The 24,332-nt window shown below is 41.5% G+C and overlaps 1 protein-coding gene across 2 annotated transcripts in view; it reads left to right on the top strand.

Annotated features, from left to right (window-relative positions):
* epb41l4a (erythrocyte membrane protein band 4.1 like 4A) overlaps positions 1-24,332 on the top strand; it is a 517,267-nt gene that overhangs the window by 211,884 nt on the left and 281,051 nt on the right. Inside the window, exon 16 of one of the 2 annotated variants that reach the window (XM_069892845.1) lies at positions 4,570-4,683. The exons of the other annotated variant lie outside the window; for it this stretch is intronic. Coding sequence (XP_069748946.1) covers positions 4,570-4,683 — 114 coding nt within the window. The remainder of the gene's footprint in view (positions 1-4,569; positions 4,684-24,332) is intronic. 2 annotated transcript variants of the gene reach the window in all.

The raw sequence follows: 24,332 nt of genomic DNA, 5'->3' as shown, positions 1-24,332 counted from the left end.
AAGAAAAGAAGGGAACGCAAAAGAAAAAAAAAACTAAGGACCTGAAAAGGGCAGGTGCATCATCTGTGCCAAGTAGCTCCTCCACTTTCTTTATGACCCCTGATGTCGCCATTGGGTCAAGTACCTGCTTGAGCTTATCTTTTAGTGGCACTGGAACCTGCCTCAGGATGTGCATTACTGGCTGTGCAGCCTCTTTTAACTCTATCTTATAGATGAATTTAGAACTCCAAATCCCTTGAAGATGTCGGGAAATTGATCCAGTATTTCCTCTACGCTGTTCTGTGCATTGGCACTGTTAATGTGGTACACCCTCTTGACTAGGTTTAAGTTTTCATATGCTTTGTCACCAAGCAGTTATTCATGTCCATCTGAGAACCTGAGGTGGTGATCTTTATCTTTAACTTTCACCTTGATTTTTTAAAAAACTTTATTTATTCGTTCAAAAATAATATATGACATATACAGCAATTAAACATGAACATGAACTTTTTTTTATATATATATGACAAAAAAGAGAAAAAAATAAAACAAAAGAACCCCCCCCCCCTTCAGCCAACTCTCCTAAGGAGAGCCATAAGAAAAAAGAAAGAATATTAAAAAAAAAGTTAAATATACATATGAAAATCTAATCAATATAAATTGAAATGTAAATATTCTGAGTATAACAGCCACTTATTAATAAAAAAATTATAATTATCATGTGAAACATATGTAATTTTTTCCATTATTAAACAATATTTCATCTCATTATGCCATCTATTAATATCAATCATATTTGTATCTTTCCACGTACTAGCAAAACATTTTTTCGCTACGGATAAAGCTAAATATACAAAAGCAAGTTGAAACTTATCTCATCCCAAACCTTTCAGAGGTTGCAAACTACCCAATAAAAATACTGTTGGATCTAAAACTATTTTAATCTTATACAGGTATTCTAGAAACAATTGAATTTTCTTCCAAAAAGATTGTATATGTATACATAACCAAACAGCATGAAAAAAATGTTCCAACCATATCACCGCATCTAAAACACAAATCTGATTCATTAAAACCATATTTTTTATTTTTTTTCAGGTGTCAAATATAATTGATGTAAAAAATTGTAATTAATCATTGCATAACGTGCATTTATCAATCTAGTTACACTATCATAACAAATATCTAACCAATCATCTTCAGAAAAAATAAAACCAATATCCGCTTCCCATTTAATTTTAGATCTATCCCAACACTTTTTATCCATACCATCCTGTAATATTTGATATATAAATGAAATATAACCCTTCTCTGGTACCCTCATAAGAAAAGTCTCAAATGTAGTTATTTTAGGTAAAATCATATCTCTACCAAACATACATTTCACCAAAGATTGAATTTGATAATAAAGAAATAAAGAATTCTTATCAATACCAAAATCTTCCCTCATCTGATTAAAAGATAAAAACTTACCCTCTTTGAAACAATCTCCCAAATTTTTCACACCTTTAAACCTCCAATATCCTTCCCATTAAATTAATAGGTAAATCTTTCCATTTAATCAAATCAGTTTTAATTTTTTTCATGAATGGAGCATAATTTAATTTATATAAAGATTGATAATTAACATTCAAAATTATACCCAAATATTTAATTCGATCAGTCCATTTCAAATTAATAATATTCTTATAAACTGAATAATCTCCTTCGCTTACCGGTAATATTTCACTTTTTTCCCAATTAACTTTATATCCAGAAAGACGTCCATATTGTATTAAACATTCCTTCAAATGCAAAAGTGACTGAGCTGGGTTTGTTAAATACACCAATACATCATCAGCAAATAAATTAATTTTATACTCCTCATCTAAAACTTTCATACCTTATATCTGTGTATTTTGTCTCATCAGCTGTGCTAAAGGGTCAATCACTAACGCAAATAAAGCTGATGATAAAGGACAACCTTGATGAGTTGATTGAGTTAACTTAAAAGATTCCAAAATCAAACCATTCGTCAATACTCTAACTACCGATTTACTATATAGAGCCCTAATCCAACCAATAAAGGAAGGACCAAACTTAAATTTCTCCAAAACTTTAAACAAAAAATTCCATTCAACTCTATCAAATGATTTTTCTGCATCTAAGGCTATCACCATCGGATGATTGAAAGTTTGTTGAAATCTATTAATCAAACTAATCACGCACAAAATGTTATCTGAAGCATATTTATTCTTTATAAAACCTGTTTGATCAATATGAATCAACTTTGGTAAAAATTTAGCCAATCAATTCGCTAATATTTTAGCTATTATTTTATAATCTACATTTAACAACGAAATTGGTCTATATGAAGATACTTTCAAATGATCTCTATCTTTTTTAGGAATTACTGTAATTAAAGCACTAGAACAAGACTCAGGTAATTCATAATGTTCTCCAACTTGACGTAATACACCCCCAAACACTGTAGATAAATCATCATAAAAAATTTTATAAAATTCAACCGAAAATCCATCATCACCAGGCGATTTACCGTTCGGCATTTCCAGCATAGCCATTTTAATTTGCGAATCAGTAAATGGTTCTTCTAACCCTTGAGTTTTCATGCCATTCGTGTTGATGCTCTGTCCATTGTATGCTTTGAGCAGTACAGGATATGCATGAATGTATGGCTTTATCTTCATTGCCCTGATGTCGCAATCAGAGCCAAATTGACCTTAGTCCCTGTGTCTAACATGAAAGGAATATTTGTTCAATTTATATGCAATGACACAGTCCATTTATCCTGCTCAACACTATTCATTTCCTGCACCACCATGCTCATGAAAAGTGTATCACAGAGAGCAGTTTCTTCTACAGTGTCTTATAAAGTGTGTACACTTTTACCTCTGTTTAGTTTCACTATTGCTTTGCATAGTGTTTCTGCCCTTTGCACTTATTACAGACTTTCCCATAAGCTGGGCATTGCTTTGGTGCATGTCTAGTGCCACATCATTTATAATTGAATGTCTCTCCATCTTTTTGTTGTTTCCTGTGTCTCATATTTTGTTTGTGTCTATATCCAGACATTGTGGCTATGTCTGTGCTTTCATTCTCACTGGCTTTTACACTATCACTGAACTTTTTCACCTGCTGCAGAGCTAGTTCACTGGCGTGGCATATCTTCACAGCTCTAGCTAAGGTAAGCTCTGTCTCTCACAGCAACCTCTCTCTCACTTTCTTATCATTAATTCCGAACACAATTTTATCACGGACCATTGAATCTTGCTGCGATCCAAACTTGCATGTTCTTGCTTTTAATTTCAAGTCGGTTAAAAAAAAAAATCAAAGCTCATACCTCTCGAAGGTTTCATTTTTCTTTGGTGAACAGTGTTCATCAAACATCTTGATAACCTTGTCAAATTTGCTCTGGTTTTCTGCCTCAACAAAAACAAATGCGTTGAAAGCCTCTCATGCTTGAGGGCCTGTCACAGTAAGTAGCAATGCAATCTTCCATGTATTCGGTTGGCCATTGATTCCAATCACTTGCAGGTAAAGCATAAACCTTTGCTTAAGCAGCCTCCACTCGTGGTCGATGTTTCCAGTCCAATTTAGAGAGTTAGGTGCTTTTAAACCCTTCATATTATCTGCTGATATCTACTGTCATTCCCAATGCACACTTTTTTTTTCTTTTTCTCCTGTGCACAACAGAACTTGGCTGTTTCTTCCACTGCTGGCTGTTTTTTCTACTCCTGGTACCTTTGAGTTCTTCTTAAAATGACTAGATTTATTAACTAAACAAACAGCACTAAGGACAGAATATACACATGCCAGACCTCATGTGGAGGCATCCATCTTGAATCTGCCCAAGATGCAACAGCATTTCCAAAATGCTACACACTCCATCTGTCACCCCCTGGTGGTACCACTCTATCATGACAGCTGTTATTTTAAGAAGTTTAAGCATGGAGTTAAATTTAGGTTGGTGCTACAGCTCCTGAAACCACTCAAGGTTAATTGTGCAATTACAAGGAAAATCATTCATTGTAGTGTTTATGCACAAAAAGCCTTGAGCCAATGAAAGATTTTTTTCCAATGTTGGTAGGGAGAATTGCTTCAGATCCTCTTTGCAGTCCCAATTTTAGTGTAGCTTTTCATGTACAATGAGATTCTACCCTCAGGTCTACTTTTTTTCTTTCCTTTGCACAACATCTTGCACAACAAGAATATTAGCTTCCAATCTTCTGTTGATCTATGGCAAGTCTTTATATCTGAAAAAACATATTGTGCATGAAGTGATGCACCATCAATTACTCAAAAGACTATTGTAGAGAAACCAATAGGCTTTTATTCACTTAAGAACACAAGCATATCCATACTGTTTGGTTGTCCTGCACTAAGCTGCAGGGGCCAGTATAAAATAACAGTCACCTTTATACAGGAGCATGTAGGGAGGGGGCCACAGGTAAAACCGGCCAATAGGTGTGCCTGACCAGAAAATTATGTATAACAAGGGATTACCCACGAAGTACCTTAGTTACAAAACCATTGAATATAGTTTGTAATTTTGTCCTTAATCTATTTATCTACTGGATTGCTTCTTTTCAGTGGATTATACATTTCTCCAAATGAACGCAACAAATCACCAAAGTTCCCTCATCATAAACGGCGAACTGCTTCTGGTGGAAGTGACTGTGAGTCAGCTCAGCCAGGGAGACGATGGTAGGAAGTGTTGTTTTAAGTCATTGATTTTATTGCAGTTCCAACGATGCCTGCCATTCCCAAAGCACACTTGAGTGTGCCATATGATATGATTGTAATATATTGGTCTCTTTAGTGGACATTTACTGCCTTCAATAAAGGATTTTTTTTGATTACTCTACCTGTTAGTTGCCTTCACAAGCAGCAGCGTGATTAAGGTTATATACACTACACTCCACTTGCAATAATAGCAGGACAGTGGCCGAGCGTGCAGGAAACAGACAACACTGTTTGCAAAGGAAATGGACTGGGGTACACTGGTGAGCTTGAGATTTACAAGTTGTCTCAGCTATATGTAGAATAAGTGGAAATGTTCCTGAGGCTGAACACAGAAATATGAAATATGGCCACAACTGAGAAGGTGATTTTATTCCTGGAAAGTCTATCACACCATAGATTGCTGAACATGTATCATATGAGAATATATTGAAAACCTTAAAGAGACATTTTAATTCAGTCTTGGTAATTTTTGAGCATGAAAGCATGAAAGTGGTATCACAGGTAGATACAGTCATAAAGAGACCTTTGGCACATTGATCTATGAAGATCAAAGTATTATACAGGAGTTGGAATGTTATATTGAGGTGGTAAAAGTCATTAGTGTGCAGTTTTGGCAATGTACCTACAGGAAAAATATTAATAGACTGAAAGAGTGCAGAAGGTTGGCATTTACAACCAAAAGGAAATAGTTGGTGAACTCCTAGCCAGACAAAGTTAGCTGGTAAAGTGTTGCAATTTTTGGATATTTTAAAAATAGGATTGGAACCATAGTCCACTATGACACAGAAACAGGATCTTCAACCCAGGTACTCCATCTGGAACTATTTTTCTGCTTAATCCTATTGTCCTGCACACAGACCCTAGCCCTCCATACCTATCCAAATTTCTCTTTAATGTTGAAATTGAATCTCATCCACCACCTCAGCTGGCTTCCACACTCTCACCACCCTCTGAGTGAAGGTTTTCCCTAATCTCCCCTTCAACATTTCACCTTTCAGCCTTAACCCATGTCCTCTAGTTCTTATCTCACCCAACCTCAGTGGAAAAAGCCTGCTTGCAGGCTTGCAGGCTTTTTACCCATCTATACCTTCATAAATTTTGTATAACTATCGAATCTTCCCTCATTCTCAGACACTCCAGTGAATAAAATCTTAACCCATTTAACCCGTTCCCAATAACTCATCTCTTCAAGTCCTGACCACATCTTTGTAAATCTCTCTGCATTCTTTCAATCTTATTGATATCTTTTCTACAGGTAGGTGGCCAAAACTGAGTGAAACACGAAAGATGCTGTGATTGTAGTAAAAACACACCAAAATACTGGACAATCTCAGTCGGTCTTTCAGTGTCCTTAGGAGACAAATTTATATTGCTGACGTTATGGACCAAAGAATGAAGAATGAGCAAAACACAGGAAATCCCAGAATACTGATAGTGCTGGCTGGGGAAGGAGTCCAGACCAACAAAGGTGTTAATTGGATATGATGGAGGAGAAATGAGAATTGATTATATCTGTGCAAAAGGAGACAGGGTAAGAGACAGAGCTGGGGGAAGGTGATGGGGAGGAAGTGAATGAGTGGGGGTGGGGAGGTGGTGTTGTTTAACAAAAGCCAGAGAAATCAATATTAATGCCATCTGGTTGGAGGGTGCAGAGTCAGATGTTGTTACTCCAGTTTGTGGGATGTCTCAGTCTGGCAGTGCATGACACCATGGACAGACATGTCAGCAAGGGAATGGGATGGAGAATTGAAATGGGTGGCCACTATTGTGGTGGACAGAGCCAAGGAGCTCAACAAAGTGATCTCCCAGATTGCTCCTAGTCTCTCCAATGTAAAGGAGACCACAATGGGAGCACCGGATACAGTAGGTGACCCCTGCAGATTCACAAGTGAAATGTTGCTACACTTGGAAGGACTGTTTGGAGCCCTGAATGGTGGTGAGTCAGAAGGTATGGGCACAAGTGAAGCATCTCCTGCAGTCACAAATGTAGATACCAAGGGGACAATTGGTGGGGAGCGAGGGGTGGACAAGGGAGTCACAAAGGGAGCAATCCCTGCAGAAGGTGGAAGGGGAATGTGTCTGGTGGTGGGATGATGTAGTTGTCAGCAGAAATAGCAGAGGCTGGTGGGGTGGTAGGTGAGGACAGGAGAAATCCTTTCCTTGTTACTTGTGGGGCAGAAGGGAACAGGGGAGATGAAGGCTCTGTGGGTGAGGCCAAGATGATGGTGGTGGAGAGAAAACCCCATTGATTGAAGAAGGAGGACATCTGTGATGATTTGACATGGAAGTCCTCGTCCTGGGTGCAGACAAAATGGAGTCAGAGGAATTGAGAGAATGGAATGGAATCCTTCTAGGGGGATAGTGTCAGAAGAGGTGTAGACAAGGTAGCTGTGTAGAAGATGTCTGTCAAGAGTTTGTCTCCTAAGAAGGAGACAGATCAAGGAAAGGAAGAGTGTTGCTAGGATGGGTCAAGTGAATTTGAGGTCGGGGTGGAAGTTGGCAGCAAAATGGATGGTCAACGAGCTCATCATAGGTGGATGAGGCAGCACCAAAGTAGTCATGTAGTGGAGGAAGAGTTGAGGGGCCTTGTCTGTGTAGGCTTGTGGCATGGATTGCTCCACATAGCCAACAAAAAGGCAGGCAGGCATAACTGGGGCCCACGCAGGTACTCATGGCTATGACTTAGACCTGAAAAAAGTGGGATGAGTCAAAGGAGAAATTATTGAGGTTGAGAACAAGTTCTGTCAGCTGGAAGAGGGTGGTGGTGGAAGAGGACTGGTTGGTTCTGTTGTCCAGAGAGAAAGGAAGGGCTTTGATGCCTTTAGTATGCTGGATGGAGATGTATAGATATTGGATATCCTTGGTAAACATGAGGTGATTGAGTTCAGGAAACTGGAAGTGGTTGAAGTGATGTTGGACATGTGAAGTGTCCTGGAAGAAGGTTGGGAGGGACCGGACTGGGGGGACGAAACAGAGCTAAGGTAAACGGAGGCCAATTTGGTGGGGCAGGTGCTCGCGGACATGATGGGTCTGCTGGAACATTTGGGTTTGTGGATCTTGGGGGAAATACTGCACACAATACGGCAATGACTTTTACAATTTCAATGTAACATCCCAACACCGATACAATACATTGATATACTAAGACCAATGTGCCAAAGATCTCTTTATGACCTTATCTACCTGCGATACTACTTTCATAGAATTATGCATTTGTATTCCCAGATCCCTCTGTTCTATTGCAGTCCTCAGTGCCCAACTGTTTACAGTACAAGTTTATCCTCCCAAACCTCACACTTACCACATTAAATTCTAGCTCCCACTTCACAGCTCATTTTTCCAGCTGGTTTAGATTCCTCTACAAGCTTTGAAAGCCTTCCTCGCTGTCCACTGTACGCCCAATCTCACTGTTATCAGCAAACTTGCTTATCCAGTTCACCACATTATCATCCAGATCATTGATATAGACGACAAACAGCAATGACCAGCACCGATCCCCGAGGTCCACCACAGGTCGGAGGCCTCCAGTCATTGACCACCACTCTCTGGCTTCTCCCGCAAAGACAAGGTCTAATCCAATTTCCTAGCTCAAGTTGGATACCGAGTGATGAAACATCTTGACCAACCTCCCATGCAGGACCTTGTCAAAGGGCCCATATTGATGACATCCACTTTCCTAGTAAGCGCCACAAAAAATTCAAAGATCAGTGAGACATGACCTACCTCACAGCCATGTTGACTATCCCTGTCTCTCCAAATACTTGTATTTCTGGTCTCTTAAGATACCTTTCAATAACTCACCCACAACTACTGCCAGGCTTACTATCCTATATTCACCTCGATTATTCCCAGACCTTTCTTAAACAATAGGACAACATCAACTTTCCTCCAATTCTTCAGTACCTCACCCATGGTTAAGGTCATTTTAAAGAGCCACTGCAATTTTTACACCAGCCTCCCTCAAATTCAGAGGGAATATCTTGTCAGACCCTGGGGATTTGTCCATATTTTTGTTTTGCCTCAGGCTAGTAAGCACCCTCCTCTATAACTTGTCCCAGATCATTACCATACTGCTGTTTCATCTCACTTCTATAGACTCTGTATCTTCTCCAAGTATATATGGATGCCAAATATGCATTTTAAGATTTTCCCCTTCTCTTTTTGCACCATGCATAGATGATCAATCTGATCTTCAAACGGACCAATTTTGCCTCGGTATCCTTTTCTTCATAATATATCCATTGAATCCCTCAGGATTTTCCTTCACCTTGTCTGCCAAAGCCACCTCATGCCTCAATACTCCTCCTGATTTCCTTCTTAAGTGTTTTCTTGTATTTCTTATTTCTCCTCAAAAACCTCATTTGTTCCTTGTTGCTTGTACCTTTTATGCACTTTGTTTATTCTTAACCAAGGCCTCAATATCTCTTCAAAATCAAGGTTCCCTATACCTTTTAGTCTTCGCTTTAATTCTGACAGGAACATGCAAACTCTGTACTTTCCAAATTTCACCTTTGAAAGCCTCCCATTTACCAAGCATAGAACTTGCCAGAAAACAAACTGATCCACTCTGATACATTGAAAATTGGCCTTTCTCCAATTTAGAATCTCAACCGGAGGACCAGATCTACCCTTTTCTATAATTATCACAAGATCCAAAATGTTCCCTTGCACACACTTTTGTCATCCACCTGGTCTCATTTCCTAATTGGAGATCCAGTATTTTTTTTTAACTTAACTTTTAATTCCTTATGCGGTCATATCATCTGAGCATGCAAACAAAATATATAAATTACCTGACAGATGTATACAACACATCAATCTATCTATATGTGAGTTCTGTTCATGGAAGCATTCCAGATTTAGGCACCCAGTTAACCTCATTCTAACCAATAGGCAGTCACTTATATATTTAACCATATACTTCTTCATATGCCCAATGTGACACTTTAAGCTTAAAGAGGAGGGGGTCAGAGTAAATCTTATTGAATTTATCACTGTGTCATCACTATACTGTATATGCACTTACGTACAATTTCCATCTCATCTGTATACATTACTCCAATTACACATAGAGTGCACCAGTCAAACTCCTTCCCACTGCTGAGATTACAGAGAGGTTATATCCTTAATCTAGTATTACCGATGACCACTTGATGTTGAACACATCATTCCTTAGTTGGAGTTTAGCTGTTATGCTTTCGATCGAATATGCACTTTTTAATCTTCACTCCATAGTTGGAGATTTGGTGGTTTTACATTTCTCCATAATACTGTCATCATCTTCTTTGCGATCAACAGCAACACCCCAAGTAGTCATGTCTGGGTTTTGGTATCTATATCCTCTAGAGTCACTCCCAAAATAAAATATGCTGGCTCCAAAGGTAGATATACTCCCATGATTTTCTTAATTTCCACCTGAATATCTCTCCAATATTGATATAGTTTTGGACAGTCCCAAAATATATGGGTATGATCGCCAATCTTCCCGCATTCTCACCAACATATTTCTGAAATACTCTCATTTTAATTTTCCATTGAAACTCCCTCCAGCTAGGACTACTTGTTAATTTGTGACCATCAAGGCATGACATTTCCCTTATTCCATCTGTAACACAAATATTCATTCTAATTCCCATTTCTGTTTTATTTCCTGTTACGTTATCTTGAAGCCATTTGTATAATTGAGCTATCAGGTTCTTCTTTATCACTCCCTCCATAGTCAGCATGAAAATCTTTTCTAGTGGAGTTTACATACCTGCTCCTAATCTGCATGTGTCTATAAGTCGTGCTGCACTTGAAGAAATCTAAAAAAAATCCATCCCTGACAAACTAATTTTTTTCTGAAGATATTCATATGATTTCAAAGTTTCCACACATAATACTTGATCCACAATAGTTAGCCCTTTATCTGTCCATTTTCTAAAGCCGTTATCTACTTTTCCAGCTGGAATTCTGGAATATCTACTATTTTTAAATTATATTCAAGAGTTAAAAAGATTGAGATGTTTTTTACTAGCCAACCAAGTTTTCATTGTGAATGTAATCCATTCATTGTCTATTCTTAATTTCTTCCAATTTGCTTGGTTTAGGAATGATAGCCCTTCCAGAGAAATACTGGGGCATGAATTTTGTTCTATACTCATCCAACCTATTTCCATATCATTTGTTATCCATGTTATCAGAGTCCTCAGCTGTGCTGCTCAGTACTAATATTATATGTTGGGCAAATTAAGGCCCCCTTTTTGTAAATATGCAGACGATACTAAGATAGGTGGAATAGTGGATAATGAAGAAGGTTTTCAAGGATTGCAGAGGGATTTGGGCTGCTTAGAAAAGTGGGCTGAAAAATGGCAGATGGAATTTAATGCTGATAAGTGTGAGGTGCTTCATTTTGGTAAGAAGAATCAGAATAGGACATACGTGGTAAATGGGAGAGCATTGAGGAATACAGAAGAGCAGAAAGATTTAGGAGTGACGGTACATCGTTCCCTGAAGGTAGAAACTCACGTGAATAGGGTGGTGAAGAAGGCTTTTAGTATGCTGGCCTTTATCAATCATTGCATGGAATATAGGAGTTGGGAGGTGATGTTGAGATTGTATAAGACGTTGGTGCGGCCTAATTTGGAGTTCTGTGTGCAGTTCTGGTCGCCTAATTATAGGAAGGATATAAACAGAGTGGAGAGAGTGCAGAGAAGGTTTACCAGAATGTTACCTGGGTTTAAGCATCTAGAGTATAGGGAGAGATTGGACAGATTAGGTCTTTATTCTTTGGAGCGTAGAAGGTTGAGAGGGGATTTGATAGAAGTATTTAAGATTATGAAAGGGATAGACAGAGTGGATGTGGATAGACTATTTCCGTTAAGAGGAGGAAAGATTAAAACAAGAGGACATGAGTTAAGAGTTAAGGGACAGAGGTTTAGAGGTAACATGAGGGGGAACTTCTTTACTCAGAGAGTGGTAGCCGTGTGGAATGATCTTCCGGGAGAAATAGTGGCGGCGGAGTCAATTGTATTATTTAAGAAAAGGTTGGACAGGTATATGGATGAGAAGAAGATGGAGGGTTATGGGCATTGTGCAGGGAGGTGGGAATAGAAAGGGGTGTTTGGTTCGGTGCGGACTAGAAGGGCCTAATGGCCTGTTTCCGTGCTGTAATTGTTATGTTATGTTATGTTAAGTCTTAAGTCTAACTCTAGGTTTTTTATTTTGCTATACAAGCCTTGATATCAATTTGTCAAGACCTTTAAATGCTATCATGCTTACTCCTACCATCAAAGATTGGAATTAAAAAAATCAGTCTGAGCAAAACATTCATTTGGACAGTTTCAATTCTATCAATTCTACCAATAAGGGGAGAATCTCCCATCTGAACATATTTCCCTTTATCTCCTTCAGTAACTTTCTATAATTGGCTTCATACAGTTTTAAAATGGAGGGAGTGATAATAACGCCTAGGTATCTGAAGCCCTCTCAAGACCAATGAAACCTGACCTGGTTATCTAATTGTGATGGCTACAGACCCAATAGCATCATTGCTTCCAATTTTGAGTCATTAATTTTATAACCAGATATTACTTAATATTCTTTTAAAATTTACATCATGCAAGGCACTGAAGAAATAGGGTCGGTCACATACAGCACGATATCATTTGCAAATAGGGGTATCTTGCATTCCACCCCTCTATCATCTTTTATACCCTTCTTGTTTAATAATTTCAGCAAGTGGCTCTAATCATATATTGAAGAGCAGGGGTCTCAAACTGTCTTCCTGCCCAACTCCACATTTGACCTTGAGTTTAAATATATTACTTTCACCCATTTTATAAATTTCGGGTGAAACCCCATCTTGTCTAATGTATGCTTGAGATAGACCCGACCTACTCTATTGAGAACATTTTGCGCATCTAAACTAAGTATCATAGATGTCTGATGTTTCTTTTTTGTATATGGCATAATGTTAAGAACACACCTGATGTTATTTTCTCCCTGTCTACCAGGTATAAATCTTATTTGAATAGGGTGTATCAACGGTGTTAAAACCCATTGAATTCTCTGAAGTATCTTTTGATCATTACATGAAAGACTTATTGGCCTATAACCTTCACACTTAGTGGGGTCTTTCCCATCCTTATGAATAACAGAGATTATAGCCTCTGCCCTCGATTTAGGAGGATTTCTTCCAATATGACAAAATTATAGACCTTAGCCAAAATCGGGGAGAGGTCTTCCTTTTAACACTTGTAGGATTCTCTTAGAATCCCATCAGTCCATGGGAACTTTTTATTATTAAGTTTATTAATAACTCCCTTTATTTCCTGTTCTTCAATACAATACTTCCCAGAACTGCACTCACTCTATATATTGATTAAGGAAACTTTCATTAACATAATTGACAAACCTATTGAGATCTTTTACAGGAATCCCTGTCAATGTAGAAAATCAAAATCACCCACTATTACAAATTTATGTTTCTTGCACCTGTCTGCTATCTCGCTCCACATTTGCTCCTCAAATTCCTGCTGATTAATGGGATGCCAAAAATATATATTTATGTTATCCTTTTTTCATTACCCAGTTCCACTCATGTAGTCTCAGCAGAGAACCCTTCTAATCTGTCCTGTCTGAGCACTGCCAAGACGTTTTCCCTAATGAGCAAATCACCTATCCCCCTTCATCCCTTCCTGTCTATCACATCTGAGAAACAGAACCCTGGACAGTTAAGTTGCCATTGCTGTTCCTCCTGCAACTAAGACTCAGTAACGGCCACAATAGTCATCATTGTTGAAAAGACCAGACTTTGTGACCTCATTGGGAGACAAATTCAGATATTTTGTGAGACTAACTGTAATTCAGCTACCAATAAATTTATTATATGGGATGACTTGAAAGCATATTTAAGAGGGCAAATTGTGTTATATTTCTAAGATTAAAAAGGAATATATAAGAGAGGTGGAAAATTGGAAAAACAAAAACTAACTTAAAACAAAAACCTGCAAATGAGGGGTCTGAAGAAAAACATAGACAATTTATTTAAAAAAAAACTTGAATACATTACAAACATAGAGAATGGAAAAAGTGATAACAAGAACTAAACAGAAATATTATGAATTGGGTGAAAGAGCCCATAAAGTATTTTCTTGGCAGTTGAAAGCATGTCTCAAGAACAATAAATGTGATTAAAAACAGATACAAATGTGACAAGTAATAAACTTAAAGAAATTAATAAGGCTTTTAAACAATTTTACTCTAAATTTTATCAATCAGAATCCCAAAGAGATGTTAGTACAATAGAAGAATTTTAATAAGAAACAAGACTTCAACGGTTAGATTTGGAAATTCAGGTGGAAAAAATACTTCTTTTACTCAGAAGAAGGTCAGGGATGCACTGAATTCATTGCAAAGCTATAAATCTCCAGGGAAAGATGGTTTCCCACATGAATTTTATAAATAATCTAAAGATTTGTTGATTCCTCTATTTATGGAGGTGTTAAATCAGGCATCTGAAACACATACTCTCCTGGAATCATTTCCAATTGTAATTTTGATTCCAAAAAAGATAGAGATCTGTTGAAACCATCATCTTCTAGACCACACATGTCAAACTCTGGCCCGCGATATAATTATATTTGGCCCGCAAGATCATTTCAAAAATGTATTAGAGGTGGCCCGCCCTGCAGCGAGACCCGATGCTGATTTTTGGTAATGTCACCCCCACCATCCTCCCCCTTCATTGCACATCCTTCCCCATTGTAACACGAGAAGTCTGTCGATGTCATCAGCCGGCAAGCCAGTTGGAAGGCTCCCCGCACAACCAGTCACTTCTCCCACCTGTCGAGCGGTGCGGCAGATTGGCGAGCGCCTGTGATTTCCTGTCGGTGCGACGGGCATGGCAGGCTGTGCAGGGCCCCCGGGCAGCGCGAGCCCCACGCGACTGGCACCGGACGGCCTTTCCACAGCGCGAGCACTTCTCCCGGTCGCCACGGCCTTCAGCGCTTGCACCCGCGCGGACCCCAGGGACAGCTGGTTCGGCCCTGCACGTGAAGAGAGATGGTGGCTGTCCGCAAAGGCTGATCAGCAGCGCGCTGGGCCTGAGTGGGTGGGTAAGCAGGGGTGGGCAGAGGGTATAGGTGAGGAGTAATGGGCAGGGGAAGTTATGGTGGTGCGAGGGGCAGTTAGAGGGAGGAATGAGTAGAAGGAGGGGTGGATAGGGAAGAGGTAAAAGGGGAGGGGCAGGGCAAGTAGGGGAGGGGTGATTAGAGGGTGAAAGATGGGTAGAGGGAGGAACAGGTTGAGGGGAGAGGCAGTAGAGGGGCGTGTATAGGATGGGGTGGGTAGAGGCAGAGCGAGTGGAGTGATGGGTGAGTAGAGGTTGGGTAAAGGACTGGTCAGGTAGAGGGATGGTGGGTCGAGGGTGAATAGAGGCCTAGAGCCTGAGGAGTGAGCAGGAAATGCTGAGTCCTGATGCAGGCCAAAATGGACACAGCCTGTGAATGCTGACTACATCTCCACAGGGACCAAATAGGTTTCCCTCAGATCAAGCAAAGGGTGAACTTGAGCTACCTACTCCTGACCTGTAACATTATCCTCCTAAAGTTATATCCTAAAGTTTAACATTACATATGTTGAAAGAAGAGAAAACATGCAGATGTCGTTGAAAATTTTCAATAAATATTTAGTTCGGCCCTCGACTTAGTCCAAGTTTTTAATTTTGGCCCTCCGTGAATTTGAGTTTGACACCCCTGTTCTAGACTTATTTCATTGTTAAATTCCAATTGTAAGATTATTGCCAAAGCTTTGGCAAATAGATTGGCAAAACTTTTCTGAAATTGATTAATATGGACCCAACAGGCTTTGTGAATAATGTCAGCAGGTTGATTATTATAATTCATTTAGAACAAAAGAGAGCTAGGTGATCTGAGTGGTGCTGTACATTAGATGTAGTAAAAGCATTTGATAGATTGGAATGGGATTAGGTCTTTTTTTTGTGTGAATTGGATTAAGCCACCATAAAATAAATCAAAAGATAAAATAGCGACTAATGGACAAATTTCCACATCATTCCAGTTGTCAAGATCTAGTAGACAAGGATGTCCACTATCTCCAGCTTTATTTGTTTTAGCTATAGAACCTCTTGCAGAAGCAACCCATTTCAGACATTGAGGGATTTAAGGTTAACTAGGAGAAATGCAAAATTGGTTTATTTGTTGACAATGTATTGATATATTTGACAGTACCAGCAAACTCTTTACAGAATTGTACTTGAAATTGTAAGAATATGGAAAAGTTTCAGGTTATAAAATAAATTTGGATAAGAGTGAAATGATGCCTCTTATAGGAGGAAACTATACTCAGTGTCAAAGAGATACCCTATTTTAATGGCCAACAAATGAGATAAAATGTTTAGGACTACGTACATATAATAATTTTTAAAATTCATACAAATTGAATTATTTACTATCAAAAAGATTGAAGAAGATCTCAGCAAATGGACAGTCTTACCTATAACACTAGTGGGAAGAGTTAATTGTATTAAAATGAATACTTTTCCAAGAGTACAATATCTCTTTCAAATACTGCCCATACCATTATCTGAGAGATATTTTCATGAGTTAAACAAATATGTTAGAAAATTTATTTGGAATGGTAAGATGTCGAATTACTCTATAGAAAAGCTAAGCTGGAAATATGAGCTGGGAGATTTACGACTCCCTAATTTAAAAAAATTATTATCGAGCAACTCAGATGAGATTTCTTACCTTCTGTTTTTAGGAAGGAGATAAACCTGCATGGGTGAAAATAGAATTGGATAAAATAGAGAATGCAGAGGATTTTTTTAATATAAATGGGATGACTGGGGGAAGTTGGGCTTTCAGGTGATTGCAATACAATTTTTTTGCTACTGATAAGACAATATCTACAAATTTAATTTGAAATTTTGTTAATTTTCTGCCATGTCCTCCAGGTTTCCCAATAAATAAAACTCAGGGTCCAGTGGGAAGATTTCCCCCATAATCCTAGTTAATATATTAGTTAATTCAAGCCAAAAGGTCTCACCTTCGCGCACGTCCATGTGGAGTGCATAAAAGTATTAATTTCTAACCCACATCTAAAGCACATTTCCAATATCCTTGTTTTTCCTTTATGTAATTTTAGTAGTGTGAGATATAATTGGTGTAGGAAATTGTATTCTATCAATCTAAGTCTGGCATTGATCACTGATGTCATGCTCTCCCTACATAAAGCTGACCAACACTCTTCATTGATTGTTATTCCCAAGTTCAACTCCCACCTCTCTCATTTTGAAGCACAGAGTATATCCTAGATATAAATTTGGGAGCACCTTCAAGTTGAAGTAACCCTTCCACCTCATTCTCTTCAGGTGGGGTTATTGTAGGGCCCCATTTTTTTCCCTCAGGAAGGATCTTAACTGGAGAAAATAGTGAAAGGTTCCATTAGGCAAATCATATTTATCCTTCCGTTGTTCGAAGGAAATAAGCTGTCTATTTTCATAACAGTCCTCGATATTTTGGATTCCCTTCTGATGCCAAATATCCAAAATTTTGTTGCCTAAGTTCATAGGCATCAACTCCTTGCATATCAAGGGTGCTTTTGGCGATATTACAATATCTTTACCAATACAATCATTAACTTCCTTCCAGATTCTTATAAAATTTTTTAGAATGGGGTTATCCATTCTTTTACCTTTTAATTTGGTATTTGTCTTCTTCTCCCCCATACTTTGTTAACCCATTGTTGTGGGTCACCTTCAAATAAAGATGTGAGGAACCTCAACTGGGCTGCTAAGTAGTATTTCCTAAGATATGGTAATCATAGTCCTGTGACCCCCCCCCCCCCCATCCATAATCCCACGTCAATTTGCTGTACATTAGATTCTGGACCCTGTGCCTGGACTGGGGCCACCGCCTCCCACTCCCTGCCCGGACCGGGGCCTCCGTCTGCCTCACTCGACCGAGGCCGGGGCCGCCGTCTCCCCCTTGCTCCTGCCCGTATCGGGGCCGCCGCCGTCTACCCTTCGCCCGGACCGGGGCCGGGGCCGCTGCTGCTCTCCCTGTGCCTGGACTGGGGCCGCCGCCTCCCACTCCCTGTCCGGACCGGGGCCTCCGCCTGCCTCACTCGACCAAGGCCGGGGCCGCCATCTCCCCCTTGCTCCTGCCCGTATCGTGGCCGCCGCCGTCTACCCTTCGCCCGGACCGGGGCCGGGGCCGCTGCTGCTCTCCCTGTGCCCGGACTGGGGCCGCCGTCTCCCCCTTGCTCCTGCCCGGATCGGGGCCGCCGCCGTCTACCCTTCGCCCGGACCGGGGCCGGGGCCGCTGCTGCTCTCCCTGTGCCCGGACTGGGGCCGCCGTCTCCCCCTTGCTCCTGCCCGGATCGGGGCCGCCGCCGTCTACCCTTCGCCCGGACCGGGGCCGGGGCCGCTGCTGCTCTCCCTGTGCCCGGACTGGGGCCGCCGTCTCCCCCTTGCTCCTGTCCAGGCACAGGGTGAACTGCGGCGGCCTCGGCCCCGGTCCGGGCAGTATGGACCGACCTAGGAGGGGAGGCAGACCCCTCCAGCCCGGGTAAGAAACCTGCATAGGAGAAGGCCACTCCGATATAAAACCTACGACCCAAGGACCTCGCTGCCACGTCCCAGCTTGCTTGGCCACGGCACACGAACCATGGGTGTAAAGGGTGGGGCCAGTATTGCGCGCACTGCACTCCACCTAAAAGCTCCTTTGCGCAGGCCCGAGGACAGGTCCACGTCCTCCCCCTCCACGTCCTCCCCCTCCACGTCCTCCCCCTCCACGTCCTCCCCCTCCACGTCCTCCCCCTCCACGTCCTCCCCCTCCACGTCCTCCCCCTCAAAAGATGCTCACAAACTCAAGCTAGCATGCTGGAACATCAGAACCATGCTAGACAAGACTGACAGCCACCGACCTGAACGTCGGTCTGCCCTCATTGCACATGAACTCCTCAGACCTGACATCGACATAGTCGCTCTCAGTGAAGTCCGCCTGGCAGATGTAGGCAGCCTCCAAGAACGCGGCGCGGGCTACACACTCTACTGGTCTGGCAAGCCTTCGGATGAACGACGCCTATCTGGTGTAGGCTTCATGGTCAAGAGCTTCATTGCCTCCAAACTCGAAAACCTTCCGACAGGCCTCTCGGACCGAATCATGTCCATGCGACTCCCACTTCAAAACAAGCGTCACATCACCCTCATCAGTGTCTATGCTCCAACCCTCCAGGCGGAACCAGCAGAAAAGAACAAGTTCTACACCGACCTGCGCAACCTCATCCAACGTACCCCTACAGCCGACAAGGTTGTCATCCTGGGCGACTTCAACGCTCGTGTCGGCAAAGACTCAGAAACCTGGCCAGGAATCCTGGGCAAGCATGGCGTCGGCAAGTGCAACGACAATGGGCGCCTCCTGTTGGAGCTCTGCGCAGAACAGTGGCTTGTCATTACAAACACCCTTTTTCAGCAGAGGGACAGCCTTAAGACCACCTGGATGCATCCCCGATCCAAACACTGGCACCTCCTGGACTACATCCTGGTGCGAGAAAGTGACAAACAAGATGTGCTCCACACCAGGGTCATGCCTAGCGCGGAATGCCACACTGACCACCGGCTGGTTCGCTGCAAGCTCAACCTTCACTTCAAGCCAAAGCCCAGGAACAATAAAGCCCCCAGAAAGAGGTTCAATGTTGGAAAACTGCAGTCAGACGAAGCGAGAGGAAACTTCCAGGCAAACCTCAAAGCAAAGCTCGACGTTGCAACCCGCCTCACGGACCCGTCCCCTGAAACCCTCTGGGATCAGTTGAAGACTACCATACTGCAATCCACTGAAGAGGTACTGGGCTTCTCCTCCAGGAAAAACAAGGACTGGTTTGACGAAAACAGCCAGGAAATCCAGGAGCTGCTGGCAAAGAAGCGAGCTGCCCACCAGGCTCACCTTACAAAGCCGTCCTGTCCAGAGAAGAAACAAGCCTTCCGTCGCGCATGCAGCCATCTTCAGCGCAAACTCCGGGAGATCCAAAATGAGTGGTGGACTAGCCTCGCCAAACGAACACAGCTCAGCGCGGACATTGGCGACTTCAGGGGTTTCTACGAGGCTCTAAAGGCTGTGTACGGCCCCTCACCCCAAGTCCAAAGCCCGCTGCGCAGCTCAGACGGCAAAGTCCTCCTCAGCGACAAGATCTCCATCCTCAACCGATGGTCAGAACACTTCCAATCTCTTTTCAGTACCAACCGCTCAGTCCAAGATTCCGCCCTGCTCCAGCTCCCTCAACAGCCCCTAAGGCTAGAGCTGGATGAGGTTCCCACCCTGGATGAGACATATAAGGCAATCGAACAACTGAAAAGTGGCAAAGCAGCAGGTATGGATGGAATCCCCCCAGAAGTCTGGAAGGCTGGCGGCAAAACTCTGCATGCCAAACTGCATGAGTTTTTCAAGCTTTGTTGGGACCAAGGTAAACTGCCTCAGGATCTTCGTGATGCCACCATCATCACCCTGTACAAAAACAAAGGTGAGAAATCAGACTGCTCAAACTACAGGGGAATCACGTTGCTCTCCATTGCAGGCAAAATCTTCGCTAGGATTCTACTAAATAGAATAATACCTAGTGTCGCTGAGAATATTCTCCCAGAATCACAGTGCGGCTTTCGCGCAAACAGAGGAACCACTGACATGGTCTTTGCCCTCAGACAGCTCCAAGAAAAGTGCAGAGAACAAAACAAAGGACTCTACATCACCTTTGTTGACCTCACCAAAGCCTTCGACACTGTGAGCAGGAAAGGGCTTTGGCAAATACTAGAGCGCATCGGATGTCCCCCAAAGTTCCTCAACATGATTATCCAACTGCACGAAAACCAACAAGGTCGGGTCAGATACAGCAATGAGCTCTCTGAACCCTTCTCCATTAACAATGGCGTGAAGCAAGGCTGTGTTCTCGCACCAACCCTCTTTTCAATCTTCTTCAGCATGATGCTGAACCAAGCCATGAAAGACCCCAACAATGAAGACGCTGTTTACATCCGGTACCGCACGGATGGCAGTCTCTTCAATCTGAGGCGCCTGCAAGCTCACACCAAGACACAAGAGAAACTTGTCCGTGAACTACTCTTTGCAGATGATGCCGCTTTAGTTGCCCATTCAGAGCCAGCTCTTCAGCGCTTGACGTCCTGCTTTGCGGAAACTGCCAAAATGTTTGGCCTGGAAGTCAGCCTGAAGAAAACTGAGGTCCTCCATCAGCCAGCTCCCCACCATGACTACCAGCCCCCCCACATCTCCATCGGGCACACAAAACTCAAAACGGTCAACCAGTTTACCTATCTCGGCTGCACCATTTCGTCAGATGCAAGGATCGACAATGAGATGGACAACAGACTCGCCAAGGCAAATAGCGCCTTTGGAAGACTACACAAAAGAGTCTGGAAAAACAACCAACTGAAAAACCTCACAAAGATAAGCGTATACAGAGCCGTTGTCATACCCACACTCCTGTTCGGCTCCGAATCATGGGTCCTCTACCGGCACCACCTACGGCTCCTAGAACGCTTCCACCAGTGTTGTCTCCGCTCCATCCTCAACATCCATTGGAGCGCTCACACCCCTAACGTCGAGGTACTCGAGATGGCAGAGGTCGACAGCATCGAGTCCACGCTGCTGAAGATCCAGCTGCGCTGGATGGGTCACGTCTCCAGAATGGAGGACCATCGCCTTCCCAAGATCGTATTATATGGCGAGCTCTCCACTGGCCACCGTGACAGAGGTGCACCAAAGAAAAGGTACAAGGACTGCCTAAAGAAATCTCTTGGTGCCTGCCACATTGACCACCGCCAGTGGGCTGATAACGCCTCAAACCGTGCATCTTGGCGCCTCACAGTTTGGCGGGCAGCAGCCTCCTTTGAAGAAGACCGCAGAGCCCACCTCACTGACAAAAGGCAAAGGAGGAAAAACCCAACACCCAACCCCAACCAACCAATTTTCCCTTGAAACCGCTGCAATCGTGTCTGCCTGTCCCGCATCGGACTGGTCAGCCACAAACGAGCCTGCAGCTGACGTGGACTTTTTACCCCCTCCATAAATCTTCGTCCGCGAAGCCAAGCCAAAGAAGAAAGAAGAAAAAGAAAAGAAAGATTCTGGAGACTTTGCCATTCCAAAGAAAAGTTCTTATATTACCATTAGTATCTTAAAAAACCTCCATGGCAGGTAAATGGGAATGGACTGAAAAAGATACTACAACCTTTGCAACACCTTCATTTTGATACAGTTCATCCTGCCCATCAGTGATGGACAGGCTTCTGCATCTATTTAATTCATCTTTGATTTTTGCAAGGATGGGGGTCAATTTAGTTCATATTAGTTTCCCAGGTCTCTATCTATTGTTATCAATTGGTATTTTATACCACCAGCCTGCCATTTAAATCGACTCCCTTGTTTATATCTCCTATAATACGAATTAGTTAAAGGTATAATTTCATTTTTTCCCCAATTTACTTTATATCCGGAGATTATACTGTATTCTTCTGTAGTGGCCTGTAGTTTAGGCAAAGATTCAGCTGGTTCTGTCACATATAATTGCATATCATCTGCAAAGTTAATTTTGTGCTCAACTTGGTTCACCCTAAATCCCCTTAGGTTCAGGTCTTTTTCTAATGCATTCTGCTAATAATTCAGTAGCCAATACAAACAATCATGGAGACAGCAGACAGACAACCATGTCTGCTAGACCTAATTAAAGGGAATGTTGATGGGATTTAGCTATTTGTAATAATCCTTGCTTGTGGTTTACAATATAATATTTTCACTCAATTGATATATATTTATCCCAGTTTAAATTTTTCCATTACTTTTTTCCATTCTAGTGTATCAAAGGCTTTCTCTGCATCCAGACATACTTCCACATTGGAATCCTTTCTGGACTGTGCCAAATGTATTATATTCAGTAACCTTCCCAAGTTGTCAGCAGAATGTATTCTCTTTATAAAACCTGCTTGGTCCAGATTTATTAATTTTGGTAAATATTGGCCCAATCTCTCAACCAATGCCTGGCTATTATCTTGTAATCTGTATTTAGTAATGAGTTGGGTCTATAAGAAGAAGGTTCTAATGGATCTTTATTATTCTTAGGTTAACATCACAATTTTCACTGTTGAAAAGGTGTCCGGGAGCATCTTTGTCTCCTCCGCTTTGTTAACCAAATCCATCACGAGTGGCATCAACAAATCTTTAAATTTTTTATAAAAAACAAGTGGAAAACATCCACACCCAGAGACTTATTGGTTGCAACAGTCCCAAAGTTTCAATTTCTTCCCTAGTAAATGGAGGGATCTAACTCCATCTGGTTCTCTTGGCTCAATCTCGGGAGTTCGATTCCATTCAAAAAGTCATCTATTTTTGTTTTGTCCTGTGGTAATTCTGATTTATATACTTTTGCATAGAACAGTTTGAAAGTATCATTAATTACTTTTGGATCATGAGATATCGTGTCTGGTTCCAGCCAAGCTGTGTTAATTGTCCTTGAGCTTTCCTCTCTAAGACAAAACTTTATGTGCTCTCTCTAATTTGTCGTATTTTTTCTTCAATCTCATTATATCTTTTAACATTTTATATGTTTCTATTGTATTGTATTTAAGTTTTTTTTATTTATTAAAGTTTGATATTTGTCCTTTGAACTGGATTTTTGATATTCTTTCCCTAATACTTTTTCCAAATTGTTAATTTCCTCATTAATGCTTCTTATACATTTACATTATCAACATCATTATCCTTGTTTTCACTAGCTACATTACATCATTTAAATTTTATATCCTGTTCCATTTACTGCTCTTTGCTTTGTACAAAAGATACTAAGAAAAAGGATATCTCATAATTGTCCATATCCCTTATACCCTTTGTCCCTTAGTCTAATTTTCTTGCTCTTCCATCATCTTTTTGTGTGCTCCTTTTATTTTCCATGCGAACTCCATCGCCTCTTGAGGATTTTTAAAATATTTTCTCCGACCCACTCCCCCCACAACGTCTCCACTCGTAACGTCGCCGGATATAATAAGGCATACACAATCTTTTTTGTACCTAAAATTCTTGTTGCATTGAATTCTTTTTTTCTTTTTAACTGATGCCGTGCTTAGATCAGAGAAAAAACTGATCCTATTTCTTTCATCTCTCAATGGTTCAACATGTTCCCTGTCCATGCGTAATATCATTTTTAAGTAATCTTATTAGGACTGGATGTGGGTGTTGATTCGGCCATGATTGGGATCGGACGTTCAGTGGGCCCTCTCAATTATGATGGGCTCATCCTTCAGCCCTAGGATCTTTGGGATCCACTTCCCAAAAAAAAATATTTTTGACCCTCCGCCCCTTCTGTTAACCCCATAATTCTTACATTCTGCTGTCTGCTATGTTTTTCTAGTGAGTCCAGCCTTTCCAAGAATTTCCATCAGAGATATTCCTGACATGACACCCAGGAGACAACATAATACTGAGGAGTCTCGATCACTGCAATAAAACTTCCTATCGGTTCCCTTAACTATTGAATCTCCTATCACTATAGCTTACCTCTTCCCTTCCCTTCTGAGCCAAAGGGCCAGATGCCAGAAATCTGAT

Source organism: Narcine bancroftii, chromosome 1 (genome assembly GCF_036971445.1).
Source record: "Narcine bancroftii isolate sNarBan1 chromosome 1, sNarBan1.hap1, whole genome shotgun sequence".
In the NCBI taxonomy this organism is placed as follows: domain Eukaryota; kingdom Metazoa; phylum Chordata; class Chondrichthyes; order Torpediniformes; family Narcinidae; genus Narcine; species Narcine bancroftii.
The sequence above is the reverse complement of the archived record's forward strand: the minus strand, read 5'-3'. Positions and strand labels throughout refer to the sequence as shown.